General features: G+C 47.7%; 1 protein-coding gene across 1 annotated transcript in view; it reads left to right on the forward strand.

Annotated features, from left to right (window-relative positions):
* The window catches only part of PLCG1 (phospholipase C gamma 1), a 1,097,362-nt gene that overhangs the window by 956,812 nt on the left and 117,242 nt on the right, over nt 1–23,308 (forward strand). The window contains exon 26 of the mRNA XM_069652272.1: nt 3,802–4,026. Coding sequence (XP_069508373.1) covers nt 3,802–4,026 — 225 coding nt within the window. The remainder of the gene's footprint in view (nt 1–3,801; nt 4,027–23,308) is intronic.

A 23,308-nucleotide genomic window follows, 5' to 3' on the forward strand; every position in this document is an offset into this window, starting at 1 on the left:
CTATAGGAGCTGGGGATGGTATTCAGCTGAATGATGCATATCACAAATGAGGTTCTTTTCACCACATGCAGGAGGGACTAGTGATGGCATTTCTCATTGTAAAGCATCAGAAGTGTGTTGCCTTCTGAATTGATGACATTGGTAACGTAGCAAATTTGTGTTAAAGTCTATCTTGGATAAGGGCTCTCAAGGATGGAGATACAATTAGGACTGTGGATTTATTGCTTTGGGCAGAGGCGAGATTCCTCTGTAGGCGTGTGGGAGGTTTAGAGATGGAATATCGCTTTACTGGTTGTCATGCTTGGGAAGGACTCAGAATTGTGGATGGCTAGTGTCATGCATGTGACAGGGATACAATGAGAAGACAAACATAGAAACGGAAGTTTAAGTTGGGGTGCCTTTTAGAGTGTAGGGCAAAATAACCAGGGTGGGTTGCATAAAGTGCAACTGAAGGGTTAAGGATTAGTCTGATGGATAATCTAACTCAAAGTTTAGAGAAAATTGAAAGTTCAAAAATGGCTTCTGTCAAGCCTTGGCTGGCTTCTGGGATTCCTGACCCAAGGAAAGGTTGTAATAAGAAGTCTTAAACGAAAGTCTTTGGTTTTCCCAATCCCTGGGACTTGCCTTATTTTGGGGTTGTGGGGTTCAAGATCGTTGACCTTCCTAGGCCTGCATTGGTTTAATGGGAACATCTCCCTTTCTCTTCTTTCTGTTACTTGGTCTTTCTGGTCTGTGGCCTGTCATCACCACTGTCTGCTCCAGAAGAGTCTCTCTCAGTGCAATCACCAGAGTCTCATATAAGGGTAATAAGGGAACTGTGTAGAGAGCATGGTAACTCCCACAAGACAACCTGTGGCCTGTGGACCTGACAGGATGATAGTGGCAAATTACACTACTCGCGCCTCCTCCGGCTTATATATAACTTTCTAAACTTTCCTCGCCAGTGCAATATCCCATGTCTCCAATCCACCATCCCTCTAACCATCTCCTGCCCCAGTTCTTCCTCTTACAGTAACTGTATCCCTGGTCTCCAGTATTCCATTTCTTTCATCATTTCTTGCATCAACATTCTGGTATTTCTTTCATTTTTCTCTACTGCCATAATCTATTTTCTGTGTGCTTCACTTACCACTCTCTGTTTCACCTTCTTCGCCCCTTTCTGCTGCGTTCTTCTACCAGTCTTCAATTACAAAGTATCTGCCTTCTCTTCACCTTCTTTACTGCTATGGGCACTGTTATCAGTACTCTCCAAATTCTTGCGTCTTTCTATCGCCTTCTTCACCCCTAGTACTGCGAGTACTCTCAAAGTCTGTCATCCAGTGCACATTCTTCACCCACTCAGGCACTTTCTTTGCTCCTCTGAGGTCTGCACTGTTCCTCTTTATCATAGCTTAACCAACCACTGCCTCTTAAACCTTCTTTGCTTCTGTTGTGCCACCTCGCATCATGCTTTCACTCTCACAGATTTGTAGGTCCCTTGAACCTTCACTCCCCACCCCCATACCTTCACCACCATAGGCGTTGCTAGGAGGGGGGCAAAGGGGGCTATAGCCCCTGGTCTTTTGGTCGTAGCCCGGATAGAATCTCAGGAGCTACAACCAAAAGGATAGCTAGCCCCCAGTTCCGACAGCTCCGACATCAGCGTAGCCCCGGATCTTTTCCAGACCTAGCAACACCCCTGTTCACCACCACCTTTGGATACTACTGTCCATATTCTCTTTACTCTCCAGCTCAAATGTGTGTAGGTCTCTCTCATCTCAATGCCTTCTTGAATCTTCTCCACACTTTGGGCTACCACCCTCTTCTTAATAATGTCACCCTCTTTGGCCAACACTCTGCTGCTCTATTTCTCTCGCCAGTTCCTTTGATTCCTTGGTAAGTTTCCATATGTCTAACCTCAAGCTGCCAGATTCGAATACTGCCCAGCCTCCCAGACCTCTGCTCCAGTGTCATGGGTCTTGCTCCGTCTCTTGCTGTCACCACCCTTTTCCAAACAAACTCTTTTATCTGTGCTCTTCTGTCTCCAGCTCCTACTCCCAACACCCACACTAATTGACTGAGGGACTGGGTTTCTCCCCCTTTGTTGGGCTGTCAGTGAGTGTCTGCGCCAATGAGCTGGAATTGGTGCAGGCTGTGAAAGGTTGCCACTAATTGCCCAACCTTGGCCTGATCTCGGTTTTGGGAGCTTTCCTTTGGCATGTCCACCACTCCCCTGTTGCTGCGCCCACTAGATTAGAAGGGCACAGCTCCCCTGCCTGCTCACCCTGTGAGACTGATGCTGGTAATGTATTTAAAAATGTGCCTGATCCTTCTTTGTGTGAAAGGAATACTTCCCTTCAGTGCAATGGTAACGTTTTACTTGCAAATACAAACTCTGCTGGCAGACAATGGGCTTGGTTGAGATAGTTTCATGTACAAGTGCCATCTGGAAACAATGGAGTAGCAGCATTCTGGCACTCATGGGAACACGCGTCTCAGGGTGTTTGAAGGGGGGCTTTCTCAGTGATGGGTCACGGAGCAACAGAAACAGCAGTTGTTAGATGGTTTTCTTTGTTGAAAAGCAAAATATTTAACAGGTTATGTGAATGTCTTTGCTCTTGAAATCTCGGTTTCTGCTTCCTTAAAGGGACAGCAGCTACAGAGTCCCCGACCTCTGTTGAGGTTAAGCACTGTGCTTTGAGGTTGTGGAGATCCTGATTCCCTCAATCCCAAATGGCCTCTGCTCCCCAGATCTAGGTGCATCACTTTTCAAAGGTACACCATCACTAGTTGGTGCAATGTGACTGTCCCCTTGCCCTTAGACAGGGACTAAGTGCAGGGTGACCAAGGGATCCTCCCAATACGGTCCCCAAGCTAGATTACAGAGCCACCGGATCCCCTTGGTCACCTCACTAGATATGCCCAGAGCAAGGCAGGGGACTTAACCGCACTAGCAATCTAGATGGCTAATAATGGCCACAGTTGAGGTGTATTAGTAGAGGGATGCAGGTGATGTCACTGAAGTGTGTGGTGCATTTCTTGCTATGGGGGTTGCATGCACTTTGTTAGAAATGAGTTTCCTTAGCAGAAGCATGTCAAATTCTTGCCCATGGTGCACATAGACAACAGGATCACTATGCAGTTGGGCAAGTGTATTCTTCTGACTGGTGTGTAACTGGCACACAGCTTCAGATTTGCCCAGTGAGGTTTCATCTGGGTAGAACAAAATGTGTTGGTTGAAGTGTGTGGGTATCACAGAATAAAATACCATTTAATAGTAGAGTGCTGAGCCATCGTAGCTTGATGTCGTGTAGTTTAAGCAAGGCTTACATTTGAAGAGCTACCTGGATTCCTATTACTAAAATAACATTGAGCTATGTGACAAAAGCAGCCCCTTGCCAATGAAGAAATTGTGTGGTAGCCAGGGGCAGTATGATCATTGGATATTGCACATCATGAATGGATTGCGCTGCAGAAGCCATGTGTGGACCTACAGCTTAAATATCAGTCTATATTGGTTTGCATGATTGAGGTGAAATAGTAGGATGGAGGAAAGGTGGTTCTTCCAAGTGTACGTGCACATAGATTTGTATTGCAGTACAATTATAGATGTCTAGGGCCACAGTGCTGGAATAACATGGGAGTTACATGACAGGCATGATGTGGGTTTCTGGAGCATTGTTGTCTTGACTACCTTGGTTTAACAGAATTCAATGTCCAGGCATTAGGAAAGAGTACAACCTAATGAACACATTCAGCTATAACCCAGTGTGGTATTAGCATCTATGAGGTAATGAAATGCAATGCATTTTTTTCTTGCAGAGATTGGCACTGAGCGGGCCTGTTATAGGGATATGTCATCCTTTCCTGAAACCAAAGCTGAGAAGTATGTCAATAAGATTAAGGGCAAGAAGTTCCTTCAGTACAACCGACGGCAGCTCTCCCGCATCTACCCCAAGGGCCAGCGCCTCGATTCCTCCAACTACGACCCGTTGCCCATGTGGATATGTGGCAGCCAACTGGTGGCCCTCAACTTCCAGACCCCAGGTAAGGGGTGCCCCTTATTGCATTGTGATGAAGATCCTTTCATGCCTTAATAGCATTCCTCTATAGAAAATAAAAATCGCCAGCACTGAATGTTCTCATCAACTGTCAAAGAAAAGCATTGGATCGATTAGTCATGGAGGGGGCCGTCGCCTGGCTCCAGATCTTCCCTTATGAAGTAGGTTGCCTTTTCTGCTGCTTGTGCCCCCTTCTGTGAAGAACTGCTTGTGCAGGATGGTCGTCCAATTTTAGTTTTTTTCATCTATTAAAACAATGTGAACATTTCCAACTTTGAATCCCCAAAATATGGTGAATTCAAATAAGTGCATCTAAACCGACAATGCATAAGTTTGAACTCCCAACACTTTGTCGTTGAGTGTTTGATTGTCATACTGGGCCCCTGTACTTAAATCAGGACTGCCAAAGAGGAGCTGCTGCAGTAAACTGTTTTTAAGGTATTTTCTCTTTCTTGCATACTATGTGTACATTTATCCTGCTGTGTGTTTTAGGCAGTGTTTAATTTACCCACATGTCTGCTTCCACTTGAAGCTTCTGCGATCTTGTCAGAGTTATTTCATCATCGGCCGCTTAATGTTGCAGTTGCTCTGTCATAATATTTGCTATGTGTGAGTGTGCAGTAGTAAGAGATCGACACAGGTGGCATTTTTTTGTTGCTACATACTTTTATTATAGTATAAATAGGGTTGGGAAAAGGCCTTGCTAGCCCTAACGCTAATGGGGGGTCGGTCCCTACCTCAACACAAATCTTTAATGGGTCCATCAGGATTTCAAAAATAAAGAATGATCCACTGTCGTGTCAAACCCCTAACTCTAGCCCTCACACTAATAACTTAATCAAAAGGTGCAAAGGAGTGTCTTTGTAGCAGATCCTTCACAGTTCTTTTCATAAGTTCCAAACACAAAGTTCCAAATGGTGCAAAAACAAATAGTTCCAGAAGGGTCAAGAGAATGTCTCCCTTCTCTTGACTTCACCACAATGTTCACAATCCCAGGGGTTGTCTCCCTTCCCCAGGTTTCTCTTCCTTTTGCACAGCCAACCGGGCTCACTTTTCTCCCTGTTACTGTGACTAAGAAGAGTACTTACAACAGTTCTTCGTTTATGGGTGTACTCTCCTGCCAAGTACTGCCTTATGCCACAAATGTCCACTCGTCACATGGGTTTGAGTCCCAGAATCGCCTGGCTTTAATATTTCTCCTGCTAGGTAGACTCAGTGCACTCTGTTAGAACAGTTTTTTCTGAAGTCGAACTAAGGGCTTAGTAAAACCATTCAACTGAGACAGTACAAGACTCCACTATTAGTTTAAGGCTGTACCACCTGAGTATATCGTAGCGGAGACAGAGCAGCCAGGCTTATCTTAGGAGAGAGAGAGGGCTGTAGAATCAGCAGTACAAGGGAAATTGTAATACAAATGATCCAAAGAAACACTGAAACACTATGTATTGTAAAAATGAAGGATTTATTTAAATACAGGTAGGTACAAATAAATCCAAGGGTTAAGTAAGTACTAACACATTATATGAAATCACAATATAAAAAACACAACACTATACTTGAAAATACACAGACCCAAGTATAGACTTTATTTGAAGTACCTAACAGTAGTTCTAGGGAAGTCAAAACCTTTTCATACACATTTAGTATAGGTCAAGCCTATCCTTGGGGAGTAAAAACCAATGGTCACTTTTTACAATTACATTCACTAACGCAAGGGCAGTAGACCCCTCCAGTTGTAAAATGATTCTCAGCACACATCACTTAATCAGTCAACTGGACAATATACCTTTGATGAATAGTGAAACACTTATTCTTGGTGCACCAAAAACCTATAACCACTTTTGTCATAACACACAGTTATCCTAGGTGAGTAAAACCTAAAGATGTAATATACAATTATAGGTGCTTTTGAAATCGGGGAACCCCAGATTGAGGTAAGCAGTAACTCTTAACTTATTTTGGATGGCACACAGCGAACACAAGGTAAGTAAAACCCACATACTTTGTTTAACCTCACAATGGAGGGGGAAAGTAAAACCCAATGTTACACTTTACTGAATAGTTATTCTAGGTAGACAACAACCTAATGCAGACTTATTAAGGACAGGCTAGCAGCAAGTCAGGGGAAGCAAGACCCAGTTGGGGGACACTCATACAATTATCCTCAAGGGACTAATCTGGTGATACCAACACTTTACTTTTGGGAAGAGGCACAACCTAATCACAGGAGAGTAAAATACCTTCACATCTACTTTCTATTAGACTGGCAAAACAGTTGCTAAGGAAGAAAAGATGTTAACCATACTTTTAAGAATGGTGCACCACACATTCAAGATCAGTAAGAACTTTTGTAACTGTTGACTCTTAGAATTACAGTTACCAACCAATTCTTTACAAGTAAGTAACTTTTAAAACACTTATTTTCTTTTCTAGGCAGGAGTCCCAATCCATTGACAGTCTTTCACTTATTCTTGGAGCATGAGTGTTCTCAGTGGAAGAAGGGGGGGTCACTAGGTCTAGTGACCAACAGGCAGTGTCAGAATAGGTTCTTTAGTAGCAAATGTCAGAGTTCCTTAGGAAAACTGGGCAAACAGATAAGTACTGTACTTTAGAGTTAGAAGAGGGTCCAGGGGCTTCGCAGAAGACACCCTAGCAGGATTCTAGCAGTGGGACTGGTTGTACTGGATGAGGGACCTCCCAGTCACAGAAAACACCACATAGCTACACAGAAATCCTAACAGGCTTAAGTTAAGTACAAACCCAAGCCAACACAATACCTCAGCATTGAAAAAGATTTTGCAGCAGGAGAACATCAGGGTCTGCAGCCAAATACCCCATCAGTGGATTCCTTGCCGTGGAGACTGAAAACAAGACCTCAGAAGGGACTTTGCAGCAGGGATCGATGAAGAAGGCTCTAGGAAAGGTTTCCCTCCCGGCTGAATGCGGTTCTGTGGATTTGTCACCTTTTCAAAGAGCTGAGAAGAAGACAGAAAATCGTGGTTGAATTCTCGTCGTTACAAAGGTCCAGCACTCTGGTGAGGGGACTTTTCAGACTCAATTCGTGTCTCTGGAGATCCACCAGGATGGCCACGAAGTTTCAGCGAGATTCGGAAGACTGCACTGCACAATGGCTCGAGGTCCCAGGGTATTGGGGTATTGCAACAACGCAAGGTTGCAGCAACGCGTGGGATGGCTCAAAATGCAGGTCTTCTTGAGTCTAGTGGGTCTCACCAGGCTCTGGATCGGGGTCGTTGTTTTCTGGAAGGAAGGGCTACAGCAGGCTCTGGTTACACAGCAGGCTTTCGGGTCACTGGAAATTGTCTTAGCTGCTTTTCCTTCATCTTCCTCTTCGGTTTAAGTTCCAGTGGTCGACATATATTCAGCTTCCAGGTTCACAGTATTTATCAGGAATTACAGCACATTCTCTCCCCCCCATTTTACAAGAAGGGGCAGCGGTATGGTTGTCCCATCAGGACAGTCAGCCCCCCACTAGGATTTGTCCCCATTCAAGCAAGTTGTAAGACAAAGGGCTGGGGAGTTTTGGACTCCTCCCTCACTTCCTGCTCTCACAGACACACTGGAGCCTGGGCAGGGAGTCCTCGGGACTCCCACGGAAGATAAAAATCACACAAAGGAATTTCCCGCCCTGGAGGTCAGGGGGCAGAACAAGAAACACTAAAATGTGGAAAAAAGAAGACCGTGGCTATTTTGGTAAAAATTGACACCATTAGGTCCCTTTACTGCAGCTGTGAACACTGCCCACGGTAAAGGTGCACCAAATTAATACAAGATATCACTGCCACCAGCCATTGAAGGTAAGCTTGTCACTGTAACAGAGTTGTTACAGTTTTAGTGTGAAAGGGTATACATTGCATCTCCCCAGCACTCCACATAAGGTAGGGTGTGCTGGTTTCACTTAACAAAATATAAAAGGGATCCAAATATCCTTTCTACCTTTGGGAACTGTAGTTCACTCAAGGTTAGAACAAGAAAGTTAAAAGGGGAACCCCTAGGGCAGTGACCCGCTAGGGTTCTACGGGTGCATCCCTGGGGGTCCTGAGAACTCAGCATGAAATATAAAAAAAAATGGGAAGAAATGGGCAGGGGTGGCTCACATGGTCGGGCTGAAGCATGAAACTGTCTCGGGCAACAATGAAAAAGTAGCCCACAGTTGTGAATAGATATTAATTCCTTAAATCACAGACTGGGCCTCATTACAACAATGGCGGTACGGTAACAACGGTGCCAGTAACCGTAGCCGCCAGGTCTGACCTGGCAGGCCGTGCGGCACCCGCGAGCACAGCTCGTCTGATGCACCGGCACTGTTATTAATGGTGCCGGTGCATCCAAGCTTCCCATTTAGCCCTATGGGGCTCAAATGGCAATGGAGATCTACCGGTACCGGCACCCGCGAAAGGGCAATTATCAAGTCTGCCTAACTCGGCATGACCCGGTAATTGCCCATTCGTGGGTGCCAGACCCGGATGCAACTCCGGCGGCAGCCGCACCGGTTTTACTACCGCCAGGGTTGTAATGAGGCCCACTGGTTCAATAGTACCCAAGGGGGTGCTTTGTGTTAAAATGTAAGTAAATTATGATATATTCAGCAACAATGGTCAAAATTACTAACTGCATAGTTAAGTAACTCATCAAACTGGTCCACATTGGCCAAAATGGTGGCCCATTTTGACTGGCCCACACCAGCATTTTACATTTTTGGTACAGGCATTGCGCTATAGACCAGTCTGAGCCTGGCGGCTCATCCATAATAGCAAGGGGGCGCCCACCCAGTGGCCCCTCAACCATTATAGAGGAGCTAAGGAGCCAGCCCATTGAAACAGTGAGCACTCCTTCAGCTGCTTTTTCCAGATGATGGAGTGCTACTGGGCTGGCTGAACTGTCAAAGGGAAACACTGTTTCCCTTTGACAGTTGAGCTTAGTTCCACAGCCGCACATGCTCACTGAGCCATGCAAGTGCTGGGGCGTTTTGCTTCGCCAGCATTGCATAGCTCATTGGAAATGCTGGCTGGGGTACTGCATGTCTGAATGTCCGAGAGGGAGCTCCTGCGCCTCCTCACACATACGGACAGAGCAGCCTGGAGCAGGGTGTTTCAGCACCCACACGTAGGCCAATGCAGAAGGTACGTTTATGTTCATTGTTTTTATTTAAACATGAGTATGGATGCGTGTATGCTTATGTTATGAGTGAGTGTATGGTGATGGGTGCTCGTGTGAATGATAGTGATTGCTGGATGAATGTGCAGCGCCTTGCATACACACATAATCATGTTGATTGTGTTAGGCCCAGTGGGGCCCAGGGGACAGGGATGGTATCTTTTTACTGGACATCTATCATAGTTGTCCAGTAGAAAATGTCATGCCTGCCCCCTGGGCCCCCCAGCACCAATTGCAAACTGTTTGGCTATTTACCCATTTTTTCGTTAAAAGTATGCTCTACATGCAACATTTTAACCCATTATTTAAAAATAAATTTGCAGGGGGAAAACCCCCTCGCACTCCCCCCCCGAACGCCCCTTCATTGGTTCGGGCTCCCTCACTATGCTCGGTCGCTAAGGCATTTTTTGGGGAAATAGGTATGCCCCTCCACTTAAAAAAATCACCAGCCGCCACTGGCCCTCAGACTGTGTTGGGAACGGGATGGGGGGAACCCAGGGACTACGGTGGGAGCACAATGGGCGGGAACCATGGGATAGTAGTGGGAGCAGAATGGGGAGAGCCCAGGGTGTGTGATGGGGTGGGGAGAGACCAGGGACTGGGTAGGAGTGGGATGAGGGAGCCCAGCGACTGTGATGGGAGCAGGTGACGGCGCGCAGTATATACTGTCCATTTGGCATTTCTGGGGGGTCCCAACCTGCCCATATTTTGCTCAGGGGGGCCCTGGCCAAAGAAGTTTGAAGACCACTGCCCTAGGGCAACCCAGCAACAACAGGCACTTATTGCCAATAAGTTGTTAAAGATGATAACTTTAAAAAGACACTATGGAGAGTCTTAAAAAGGACACCCATAAAAAGAGTTAAAGATTATGTGAGTGTGGAAAAAGGTTCCCACTCACTGAGGTATTAATGAAAAATATCCCACTAATAAAGCAAAAAGTTCTGGGGTTGAACCAGGAAAGGCAAATTTACCAGTTTTGGGCAAATCTTACCGAATACTCTCACCTGCAAATGACTACCTATTGCACAGCCATTCTTGTTCACTTTCTCCCATGTACTGGGACTATGAAGATGAGCAACTGTTGTATTTGTCTTCTTCCTTCTAGGTAGGCTTGGTTTACTCTCCTGCCAAGCACTATATATGACCAAAGATGTAACAGCTTCTTTGCTATCACTTTCAGGACCCCAGACCCCAGGTTTGGCATATTTTTCCCCCTTCCTCACTTGCCACCAACTTTAGTTCTCGTCAGGGTCCCAGACCCTAGCTACAAGGTATTCTTTCCCCCGGTTTGCTTGCCACAACTTCTTCTGCTTCCTTGCGGTTCTCTGCCCCTTCGTCTACCTGTGGGTATGGCTCACGAGGGCATCTGCTCTTTCTGTTTCCTCCATCAGCTGCGGGACTTGCACTGCTTGCGAAGGCTCTGCTTGGTCTGCGGCAACTCAGCAGCACCGGCCTTCCTTCGGAAGTTGTCCCGCTTCCGACACCTTGGGATTGCCTGCCGTCTTCGTCTGCCAGCATGCCGTACCAGCCAGTATCACAGGACCGGGTCTGGAGCTTTCAACCTCGCCTTGGACTGGTCTCCGTCTGGAGTCCTTCCTTGCTTTTTCTGTTTGTATGTCGGATTTAACCAAATTGAATAGGCTGGTCTACTCATTGCGGTTCTGCAGGGTGCTCTTCTGCACTCTGTAAATCTACTTTTGTCACATTTATTTTCAGGATGTCATGACTGCTCTTCTTCGTCTCAGTAAAATTAAAAGGGGGATCCACCAGGGGGCGCCGAGATGCACTGACGCATCCGCACTGGTCTCCTCCAAAGGGCGCCGTAAGAGGGACCTGAGCCCCCCCCAGACCCCTAGGAGTGCAGTGTTGACCCCCCCCCGCGGATCACTGATTCAGCGGAGCCCCCGCGGACCCCAACTCCGATCTCCCGGCGTGGAGATTTCGCCGAGATCGGACCCTCGGAAAGAGGAAGGAGAAGGAGCTCCGCCTTCCCCCGCGCCGCGGCTCCGCAGGAAGTAACGGAGTGCCGCGGCTTGGGTAGGCCCCGCGGGTGCTGCCTCCCTCCACATCGAACTTCTCTGGGGCGGATCCCGCCTCCCCAGGGCCCCGAGCGGGCCCACATAAGGCCGCGAGCAGTACACGGCTCAGAACCGGGAGAGGGAGTGAGCCCAGCCTTCCCCAGCACCGCGACCCCTTGCGCAGGGCGGCGGCAAGCCGCGGCCTACCTGAGGCCTACAACACAGCCGGTCGGCGCGGAAGAGCACCCCCCCCCCGCTTCCCTCTGGACCTCGTAGCGGGGGCTTGCGAGTCCTCCTGAATCCGGACGAGATCACGCAGTGCTCCGGGCTGCTCCCCGCTTCACTGGGGGGCTGCGTGCTGGGCCCGGCGGATCGAGCCTCCCCCGAGCCCACCGCTGGACTGTGGAGCTGGCGCAGGAGTGCACTCAGGAGGCACGGCCTGCCCCCCAAGATCTTCAACCCCATCGACGGCCGTGGGGCCAGTCTTCATCGGGGACCCCCAGAGGCGGAGGCCCCCGCAAGGGTGCCCACGACAACCCCTCCACCCCACCTCAGGCGGGCCTTCCCACACAGCTTGGAAGCTGCGCGACGGGAGCTCAGGGGCGAGGGTGCCCCAAATCAACAACCTGCAACCAGCATCACTGAGAAAGGGGTACCCCCCCGGGCCAACCACAGCGTTTATTGAATGACCCCAAAATAGCGACCACAAAGACCGCCAGTTCAGTGGCGACTTGAATCAAACCCGGGTCGAGGAGTGATAGGCCGGTATCGGCTGTGCCTTGGAGACTTGCCCTGAGCAACCTCCCGCCCCAACAGTGAGTACAACGCAGAGGCCGTATACAGGGAAGACCCCCCGCTGCCCTCCCCTTGGCGTAGTCTGGTGACCCGACGGTACTGCCCATAGGGCCTAGGGCATTAGGCAGAGGATCCCGTGGAGATGGTCAGGGGAGGCCTATGAACTGGAAGGAATCCCTGCAGAGACTTTGACGTAAACCCTCAGGCTCGCCAACCCGCCCGGAGATGGCGGCCCCGGCACCCCTGGACATGTCTGACACTAGCACGGTCACCAAAGGCATGGCGGCCCTCCTGGAGGAAATAAGAGGTTTCAGAGCAGACATAACGCTACGGCTGGATACCCTGGATAAAAAAGTGGGCAACATAGACGACAGGGTCCAGGCGCTTGAAAACAACACAGCCTCGAATGACATTTTCGAGACGCAATTCGACATGCGCCTATCGGAACTCGAGAGGAGAGAAGAGAAATGCTCCCTAAAACTGGATGACCTGGAAAATAGGGAACGACGCTGTAATCTTCGCTTTTTGGGGTTCCCGGAGCGGGAAGGTGAAACGCAAATGGACATAATCAAAGCTGTGAACGCAGTAGTGGGATCTCTCTTCGATGGGGCGAACACGAATGAACCCACAATTGACAGAGCTCACAGGGCGGGAGCGATCAACAGAGGCCCCAGGTCCATTCTCGTGCGTTTCCACTACTTCACGGAGAAGAACAAAATTCTGGAACTGGCACGTAAGAGGGGCCCGGTGGACTGGGAGGGAGCCCGGATTTCGGTGTACCAGGATCTGTCCGCCTTCACCCTGGCAAGACGTCGTCTCTGTTCCCTGCTGACGAAAATGCTCCAAACCAAGGGGGTCCGATACAGGTGGGGATACCCTTTTTCGCTTTTCTTTGAACTGGAAGGGTACAAATATGCCCTGGTCACGGAGGATGACATTCGCAGGGTGTCGGGCGAACTTCTCGAAGAACCAAATGTGGAGGGGGAAGACCGAGAACGTGGAAGAGAGCCCGTTGGACCCGGGAGAATTAAGGCTTCTCAGGAGAGACGTAAAGTCCGAGGCCACAGGAAGTTCAGAAGAGTGGCTCCGGCATCCCCTGGACAACCTGACACCTGAGGAACCCCAGAAAGCTTCACGGTCTAGTTTGATTTTCATGTCATTGGGGGAAGCACTTTGATCATTTGTATTCTGAACATGATAGGGGGGGGGGCTCAAGTTGTGGTTGTTGGAGAGTTTAAGAGCCCGGAGGAGGGAGACAATGGTGGCCTGGCTCAGCGACAGGATGAGGCCGCTGGTCTACCAGGCGTTCAGGGGGGAGGTGGGAGGGGGGAGGGAAAGGTTGGGGTTAGTTCGAGAGGATTCTAATGGGGCCAAGCCAAGTTTTCTGGTCTGTTTTGTAACTGTGGTTTTGTTATTGGACTATAGCGGGGGGGTGGAAGCACTGCGGGAGCGCTGGAATTATTCGTCCCGAGAAGGGAGACATGAGCTCTTACCATTGCTATGATGGATGATTCCTTGCAATATTTGACAGTGGGTTCGCTAAATGTTCGGGGACTCAACTCTCCCACCAAAAGGTCGTTGCTGGTGAGGGAATTCACAAGGCTCCGGCTCCATTTCTTATTTGTACAAGAAACACATTGGGTTCGGGACAGGGAACCAAAGCTGAGAGCTAAAGCTATTGAACAAGTCTATGCAGCGTCCTTCCAGGCCAAGAAACGGGGAGTGGCCCTATTGGTCTCCCCCGGGGCTCACTTCGTTCTCAAAGCCCAGAGGGCAGACCCGGAAGGACGATATGTCATGGTTAAAGGGGAGGTGAGGGGTCGGCTGTTCACCCTGGTTGGTATTTATGCTCCGAATGAGGCGCAAGATGGCTTCTGGATGGGGATGAGAGAGAAAATCGTAGCTTTTTCCGAGGGCACTTTACTGGTCGGGGGGGATTTTAATATGGTTCTTTGCCCTGATAGAGACAGGAGCTCGCCCAATCCATGTCCTAACCAACGCCTCCAAAAAAAACTGGCCGAGGCTTTTCAATCAGTTAACGACGATCTGGGCCTGAGCGACACACACCACACAGAAAAAGATCGAGACCCCGACTTCACTTTTTTCTCGAAACCCCATGCTACTTTCTCCCGTATTGATTATATCTTGGTTGACGCCACGATCCGGGGCGAGGTCACGGAATCAGGGGTAGAGGTGGTTCCCTGGACAGACCACGACATGGTTAGAATAAAAATGGGTGTGCCCCCGGCCCCGCCACCTGGGTCCTTATGGAGGTGTAACAACCTCCTTCTACATGATAAAGAGGTGCGACGATCCCTCCTTACAGCCATCACCGAATACTTCTCTATCAACGATAACGGTGAGGTCGGAGTTATGGGTGTTTGGGAGGCATTCAAGGCGACCATTAGAGGCATTCTCATCGAGACAGGTTCAAGAAAAAAGAGGGAGAGGGGACAGGAGGAGACACGGTTGAGGAAAAAGATAGAGGCTATCCAACCTGGTGGGAAACTAAAAACACAAATGTTCCCCCGGGAAGTGGGAGGAACTCCAAAGGTTGCGCTCAAGCCTAGCGGACCTCCAGGTTGGACAAACAGGAAAAAAAGCTGTCCTTCCTGAAACAGAAGTACATGGAAAAGGGGGAAAAGGCTGATAAAATACTTGCTTGGAGGCTCCGGGAGCTCAGAAATAGTAGGAGGGTTAACTCCATCCGGCCACCGGGAAGGGAGCCAACTGTAAGAGACAGCAAAATAGCTGAACACTTTCGGCACTATTATGAACGCTTATACAGCTCGGAATACGTAGGGGACGGAACCGAGATCGACAGTTTCTTGGACTCTCTCCCGATTCCCGGCCTCTCACCTGAAAAAGCAGGCATACTGGATCTCCCCGTATCTCCAGAGGAGATAATAGATACCATATCCTCCCTGAAGAGTGGAACAGCCCCAGGCGATGATGGGTTCACAGTCAAATTCTATAAGACTTACCGGTCTACGCTAGCCCCATTTATGGCCAAAATGTTCAACTCGGCACTTCACCAGGGCACCCTCCCACCTTCGATGATGTCAGCATTGATAGTAGTAATCCCCAAAGAGGGGAAGGACCCTTCCCAGTGTCAATCATATCGCCCCATTTCCCTTCTTAACGTGGATGTCAAGATCACGGTGGATTCGCCCTCCCGACTTCAGATTATACTATAAAGCAGCTCAGCTCCGGGTGATGATGGAGCACATGCGAGAGGATATGAGGACGTACTGGACATATATAGAAGATATCCACACCCACCCTAAAAAAAGTTAGAGATCTACTATGGGCCTCCCCTAAAACTATCCCCTCCTATCTTAGAGAACACCCCACACTGCAGTTCTATGGGCACTCTGGAAGCCGAATAAAGATAACAAAATGCTGTCGTCCTGGCCGGCCCCTTTAACATCGCTATGGGGTCCCCCTATCAACCTAGACACCAGAAGCTTCCGCGACACGCAAGCTTGGTCAGACATGGGGTTGGAGAGAGTTTCCCAGCTCTCCCGTGAGGAGGGCTTCATAGACTATGAACAATTGACCGAAGCACTGGGTGACAAACCACCATCGATCTTTGAGTACTTGCGTTTGAAGGGAATTCTGACTCACCCTCGGTGGGCTGACAACCTAACCCGCCCCCTCACCCCCTTTGAAGAAGTAATAGCTAAAAGTGTCTCTCGAAAGGGCTCCCTGTCCAAGTTCTATAGTACCTTGATAACAGCTAATCTGGAGGGTAGGCAACCCTTCAAACGTATATGGGAAGAAAGGCTGGGCATGGCGTTGGATGACCATACATGGAGGGCAGTTTTCAAAACCATATTCACCGGTACTCTGTACACCGCAGCCATGGAGCATAGTTTCAAGATTCTCCACTCCTAGCATCGCCCCCCAGCCACCCTCTTCAAAATGTTCGCAGAAGTATCCCCCTACTGTCCTAGGCTATGTCGCCAAAGAGGCACATGGTTCCATATGTGGTGGGGATGCCCGGTTATTCAGGTGTACTGGTCGGAGCTTCTCAGCTGGATTAAGGATATAGAGGGATTCTGTCCATCGCTTCTCCCCTTAGAAATCCTCCTGGGTACTCCCATGCCGGAAACGGAACAGAGTGCATTCCCGAGGGTCATCGGGGCCATGCTGAGGGCGGGGAGGCTAGCATTGGCCCAAAAGTGGAAAAGCGCCTTAGCACCAACCAAGGAGGAATGGCTCTGTAAATTAAGGGTTATATTTACTTATGAAAAACTTACGGCAGTGAAAAACGATAAAGTCTCGGAGTTCTCACAGGAATGGACAGCAGTTCTCCTCCACGATGAATGTGTCTCTATGCGACTGTAATGTTGGCTCCCAATATGTATCCCCCGGGCTTACCCCAGCGCCGGCCCTAGAACTGGAGACTGTCCATCATTTTGCTCTGAACCGCGCTGCTCCCACGATGTCGAATTGTATAACAAGTGCATATAACGATGTTCGAAAGTTCTCACTGCTGCTTCTGTAACCTGCAAAAACCTCAAAACTTGGTATGTTGCAAAGTTGGGGGGGAGGGGATTATGTTGAAAAAGTTGGGGGGGGGTGGGGCGGGAGGGGGGGAGGCGGGATGGGACTAAAAAGTAAAAAATACCGTCAGTTATGTTTGCTTAGTGTATTGCTGGCAGGGATTGCTCGTGCACCCTACCTTATTTGTATTATGTCAATAAAAACAAAGTTAAAAAAAAAAAAATTAAAAGGGGGGTTTGCATACATGGAAGTGTTGAGGAGTCTTGCACGAGGGAGAGGGTAAGTGGCTGGGGGAGCTGAGATTGTGGCAGAAGTGTTACACGTCTCTCCTAGGGTGTCATCCTCATCCCATGAGGGTGTCCACTCCCTCCCCCCCATGGAATCCTCCTGTGGTGCACCACCCCCACGCAGATTATTGGACTGTGGCTGCACCGCCCTGGCCACATGAGAACGGACAACATCCAAGGATTTGTCACCTATGCCAGACTACAGACTATCTGAAACCTACCTTGGTGCAGAAATGCACAACCAAATAGCACACAGCTCTACGAGGCAGAAGCAATGGCAGTTGTTAGAGTAGATTTCCTTTTTGAATGAAATTCTCTCCACCTGGGAGTCCCCCAGCTGGACTCTTGCTTTTTATGACTCTCCTGAGTGAATGGGTCACTTTTTCCACACTCACTAATTCTTTTACTCTGTACTTGGGAACCCTTTTTTAGCTATTTCTGATACTTTTTAATGGTGTTCTTCTTTAAATGTTAAATGTATTCTCCATGTTTTCTGGCATCTATCTTTTTGCTATTGCAGCACACAGCACTTTCTGTGCAGTGTTGCTGGAAACTCCTTGACCATCCCTTTTTGTTTTACCAGGGTTAACTACAGTTACCTGGGCATGGGGCAGGGGGGGCGCACCCTTTTGTCCCTCCTGTATTTTATCTAGTGAGATCAGCACATCCCACCTTATGTGGAGTGCTGAGGGGAAACATGGTCTCCTTTTTCTCACTATTTCAGTAACTTTCAGTTACTGTTACAAGTTCATCTGACAGGCTGGTGAAAGTGTGCCTTTTTGCACAACTTTTTGTGGACTTCTACCGCAGGCTATCTTCACAGCTGCAGTAGGGATACAGGAGTCCCCATTTGCCTAAAATGGTGGCTGTATTTGTTTAAGCCCTGTTCATTATGACTTGCTCTTACTTGAGCGTTCTTCTTCCTTTCTTGGTGGGGGAGGTCTTGATGGATCTTTTGTCTTTGGCGTGCTTCCCTTGGAAAGCATGTTAAGGTACTCTGATGGCCTGAAAGGACAGAAAGTGGGGGAGGTAACCGAAACTCCCTGGTTCTGTGTCCTGCAGTGTTCCTGCCTGGAACCAGTTTATGCTGGGAGGCTGGCTTTCCCCCTGGACAGACGCCTCCCAGATTTGCATGAAAGGCTTGAATGGTGATTGGTGGGCTCAACCAGTTTTCTTGCATATAAGGTGAGAGTCCTGGAGCTGAACATCCTAGTCGACCACCGGACTGAAGATCTGAAGAGGAATTCAAAGAAGGATGTCCCAGCAATTTCCAAGCGACCGCCAGAGCTTTTGAGTGACCACTGAAGACCCAACGGGGAAGATCTCTTGAAGACGACTTCCTCCCATGGACTGATGGGCCTAACCAGTCTGAGGACCGCCTGCATTTTGTGCCATCCCACAAAGAGCTGCGATATTCCCGGGCTGCAAACTCTCAATACCCTGGGACCTGTCATTTTTGCAGTGTAACATTGTGTGAAGTGCGGATCCGGCTGAAACCTTGTGCACATCCTTTTGGGCCTGCAGTGACACTTTTCCACTCCTTGAGGTCTCCTCGGCTGAGTTGAAGAAAAGCCTCCTGGATGACAACCGTCGCTGAACCGAAGGCTGTGAAGGGCTCCAAAGCACAGTGCCACGAAGCTCCACTGCTGGGCGTCTCACTGCTCGAGGGCATCCGTATGTTCCCCCCCCAAAATTCCTTATTCAGTAATCCAGGCCAGGAAACCCGAGCCAGGGACAACTGTCACCTCACTTTGAGGACCAACCTTCTACATCAAGCTCTTCTTTGATATGGTACTGTTCCACACCTAGGTACTTACGTTGGTCTTGTTGCGTTGCTCAGGTGTTCTTGGAGGGCTGCAGTTAAGCTTTTACTCGCACCCCACTCCAGGGCACTCTGAATCCCCTTGGGGTGAAGACCTACTCTTAGACTTGCTTCTGTTAGCTGCTTACTAACTCTTTCGTTCTCAACCCTTGGTCACTTGGCGCCCAGTGCCCCCCTTCACTCTTTGTGAGTCATTTAGTATATGGTTGGACTTTTGAAGAGTGGTTAGGAAAGAGTTAACTTAAGTTGCAAGAGTTGATCTAAATTAGCTTATTAGTATTATTAGTTTTCACTAACTTTTGTGTTGCTTTACATTTGTGAGTTAAAGTGTACTACCTTTTTATTCTACTGTGATTTTACTGTGTGGATAGTACTTGCATGACTTATTTTAAACCTTGTGTTTATAAAATAAATAACTATTTTTAAATAACTGCTAGTGTGTCATTGTTTCCTTGAACCATTTGTATGCTCCAACTGTACTGTGTGCCACACTGCAGCTGCTCAGCCATTGCTACCAAACCTTTGGGTAGTTCAGGCTAAATCTAAGGGATTACAAGCCTGTCTCCTGTGGTGGGCTTTTCCAAGTTCTGTCTTGACAGTAACTTGTCTAAAACTCCCTATCAGTGGTTTATATCTTTACAAATGTCCAAGTAACTTACTTTAACATCTTAAATGTACCCTTCTGTTTATGCCAACAAACCCAGGCATGCCATCATGCCTCAAAATAGTACCACTGCTTGTGTTTGAGGATGGGGTGTTTTGAGCTTTTGCAACACACAGTATATTGAGGATTTCCTCTACTTGCAAGACTAAAACAGGGGGTTTGCTTTCATATCGTGGTTTGTAGTTTTCCACAAATTATATGTTTATTGTATCTGGAAATATTAAATAACGTTATAGCTCTTTATCGGAAGAGAGCTGGGCTGTCCGCTGAACCATACACTGTCTGAGTTTCTTATTGCAATTAGTTTTAACTCAGCAAGGCACATTGTCCTGAACAATTTCTTCCCATAGGCCCTTTTTTGCTTTGTTTTCAACCTTGACCGGACTTTTGGAGGAAAGAAAGCCGTCCGCTTTACTTTCTTTACTTTTTGTTCATTTTTATGGGGAGACTGATCAGTCCATAAGACTATCGGTGCTGAGAGACTATGGGCCTCATTACGAGTCCGGCGGTAACCGCGGCGGTAAAACCACCTGGTTACCGCCGGACTCGTATTACCATTCCGCCTCCGTGATTCCCGGAATTACCGGGGCATTACAACCCCGGTTTTCCGGGAATCACAGAGACAGAATGGTGTTAATCCCCATTCCTATTGAGTCCTATGGGACTCGATGGGAATCATGGAAACACCGTCAGCATCTCGTAATGCTGCCGGTGTTTCCTCGTCCGCCTGCAGGCGGGCGGTGTTAAACCCGCCAGGTGAGACCTGACGGGAACATCACCTCCCGCCTGCTGGAGTCGGGATCAGGCGGTCCGGAAACAACAGTGGCGGCGGGTTTAACGCCACCGTTATTTCCGGACCGCCTGAGTTATAACGAGGCCCTATGTCACTCTTTACGGATTTCTTTTCACAACTACACACATCAAACTAAAGTAAAATGTGGTTAGTATACTTTTCATCCTCATACATTTTTTTCTGTAACATTTCGATTACAAATACAATGTGACCAGGATGGGTTGGTGGCGGTGCTAATTCCCTTCACTTTAGAGACCCCAGCAACTTTGCTGGATTTTGAGGACTTGATTTTTTTACCTGGAGAGAGTGTGAGCCTTTCTTTTTCCCACTCTTTCGTATTTTGATGTGCGTTTTACTCTTGTGTTCTTTGATTATGGAGTTTTAGACAACTCCATAGGCATCATATTTTCATTTGTGTTACACAGCACCCTCAGTGCAGTGTCAGAGGGAAGCCTCTTAGGCTGCCCCAAGGTTTAAATACCTTCTCTGGGATAAACTACTGTTTCCCAGAGAAAGTAAAGTGAAATTGACTTTACTAGTCTTTTCAAATTCCTAGATCCAGCACACACTATCTTACAATTATATTATCACACAATATCTTCATAATAATAATAATATTATTAATATAGTGCTGGGAGGGTTACTTAGTATCACCTACATCTAGAAATTCATGTAGCAGTCAATTTCTACCCTTTCCTCTCAAAATGGCTGGTGGCAGTGTTTTTACAACAAACTACCATGATTTTTCCCAACCGCGAACACTGGTAGCATTAAATCGCAGGAGCCATGTTTTTCAAGATGGCGTCTGAGCCTCCTTTGTTTAAACGGGTCCCGGTCTTTTTTTTTCGCCATTTCGTTTTGGAAAGGTCCTTCTAGAGTTTGTCTCTGCGCGCCAAACCAGGTTTGGTCCCTTTGTTCCTACGCCTTTGGCGGGCTTCAGGACTGAAGACCGCTTCTGGTGCCTGAGTGTCTGGGGTGGGCAGGAAGTGAGGGGGGTGCCCGAAACTCCCTGTGCTTAGTCTCCTAGGAGACCCAAATGCACTCTGGCGTGATTGGCTGGCTGACTGTCCAGCAAGGAAAGCCACCCTGCTGGGTGAGTGGCAGCTAGGCTGGAATGAATGGGAGGAAACTGTTTAAAAGGCGAGACTCTTGACTTTGAAGGCAGAGTCAATCACTCCAATGAAAGAAACGAAGACGAGCTTGAAGAGGACGGCTGCTGCAACTCCTGGAACGTTGGTTTGCCTGGTGAAGCACTGCTGCAGGTCCGAATCGCCAAGTTCATCTCGACGGAGAAGCCCTTCAAGAACAACTTCTCCCTTTTGAGTTGGTGGAACCAATCAACTCGTAAGCCATCTGGATACCATACTCGGAGCTAGTTGTATTTTCCTCAGAGTGCTGCAGGAAATCGAATAGCCAGGGAGAAGGACACCAGTTTGTGTGCTTGACTACAGCTACCGGAATTGAAGATGTGCCTTTGCCAGCTTTTTTTACCAGTCCCCGTGCAGTGCAGGAGTCCCCCGACGTCCTCCCTCTTGTCCCCACGACAGAGGCTCAGGAACAGCGAGATCTGCAGAAACTGCCAGGAACAGACGTCTTCAGCTGCATCTTTCTCTTCATTGCAAGGTACTGTGAAAACCCAACCGAGAGAACTTACCTCTCACTGCGAAAGTGCTTGAAACTTTGGCAACTTGCAGGCCTAGTCAGCTTGTGACCCAACATATGAATCTTTCTTTTACAAACTACTTCTGAGAACTTTGGCAAAGACTTTTCCGTTTAACTTCCAGAACTGCTTTATCCTATACAAGACTTTAATGCATTGACTTTGGCCTAACCTATTGCATTGAATCAAGTCTTCTGGGGAACTCAAACTATTTGCACTGTTTAAGAGTAACTGTAATATTAGTTTTATTAACTTATGCCTTTTTGCTCCTACTTGAAATGCTCTGAATACCATTTTGCTCCTCCTTCAAAGAAGTTTAAAGGCCTCAGAACGTGATATTGTGAAGTACTGAAGTATATTTTTGTGTGATATAGATAGCCTCCTTCTAGTGAATGTTTTATAACTGACTGTGACATAAATTAATAAGTGTTTTACCAAGAAACCTGGAGTATAAGAGTCTATTTGAATACTTGTAATTATAGACCTCTGTGTACCATCCTTACAGCTCAGATTCCCTCTTGAGATAAGCCTGACTGCTCAGCAACGCTACCACAAAACTGTGCAGTACAGACTTATAACAAAGGTTGGTTTTGTTTACACCTGTAGTCCTAGTTGTGTGTAGTGGTCCCAAAGGGTACTGCATGCAAACTTTGCCTAACAAGAGCGGCTAGCACTCTTAGATGCCCATTGTTAGGTAAGAATTGGTGCAGTCACACTGTGTGAGACTACACAACACTTATCTGCCTGGTATTAGTTAACCCACCTTTTGGTATAGGTCTGTACTACAGAAGTTGGCTGTGTGACTGAGCAGCCAGGCCTATCTCAAGAGGGGTAAATGTGAGCTGTAAAAATGAAATCCGTAAATACAAGTAACACTTACACTCAAGGTTTCAGTTATAAATAGTTATTTATTTAGTTAACATCAGTTTTAAATCAGAATTCTTTAAAAAGGCAATTATTATAACTATTCAAATATACTTTAAAATTCTTTAGCAGAATCAAAACAAGTTATTGGATAATCTTTGGATATTAGTCATACACAATTCCTACACCCTGAGGTGACTTCAATCACAAGGACAGTTTGGCATTTATATATCTCACTAGTATACTTTGCAGATTCTGAGGTTGCAGAAAGGAAAGGTTTGGGAAATAAAAAGGTTAGAACAGTTCTCAGCACATGTGAGGACAACTAAAATCCTCCAATGAAGTCTAGATGAAACGTTCCCAGCAGTACCAGTATACAACAAGCTACCACCTATGAGGGACACACAGTATCAAAGTCAATGTACTAGAGGAGTCTTTAAGGAGCCAGGGCAGTCAGTCATTTGGGACACAGTCTATGGATCTGATGCACTCCTTGGATCAAAGTCTTGCACAAAGTTAAAGAGTTTCAGAAAATCACTTGTAGTGTCACAAGCTGTTAAACCTATGAGAAGGGAGTTGAAATCAACTCGAAAAAGTTAAGCCAATGCAAATCCCAAGTGAGATGAGCGCGGCTAAAGGCAATAAGGTAAGTACCGCAAGCCTAAACAGTACCTCTGGTTT

Source organism: Ambystoma mexicanum, chromosome 3p (assembly GCF_040938575.1).
Source record: "Ambystoma mexicanum isolate Mex_15411 chromosome 3p, UKY_AmexF1_1, whole genome shotgun sequence".
Lineage (NCBI taxonomy): Eukaryota > Metazoa > Chordata > Amphibia > Caudata > Ambystomatidae > Ambystoma > Ambystoma mexicanum.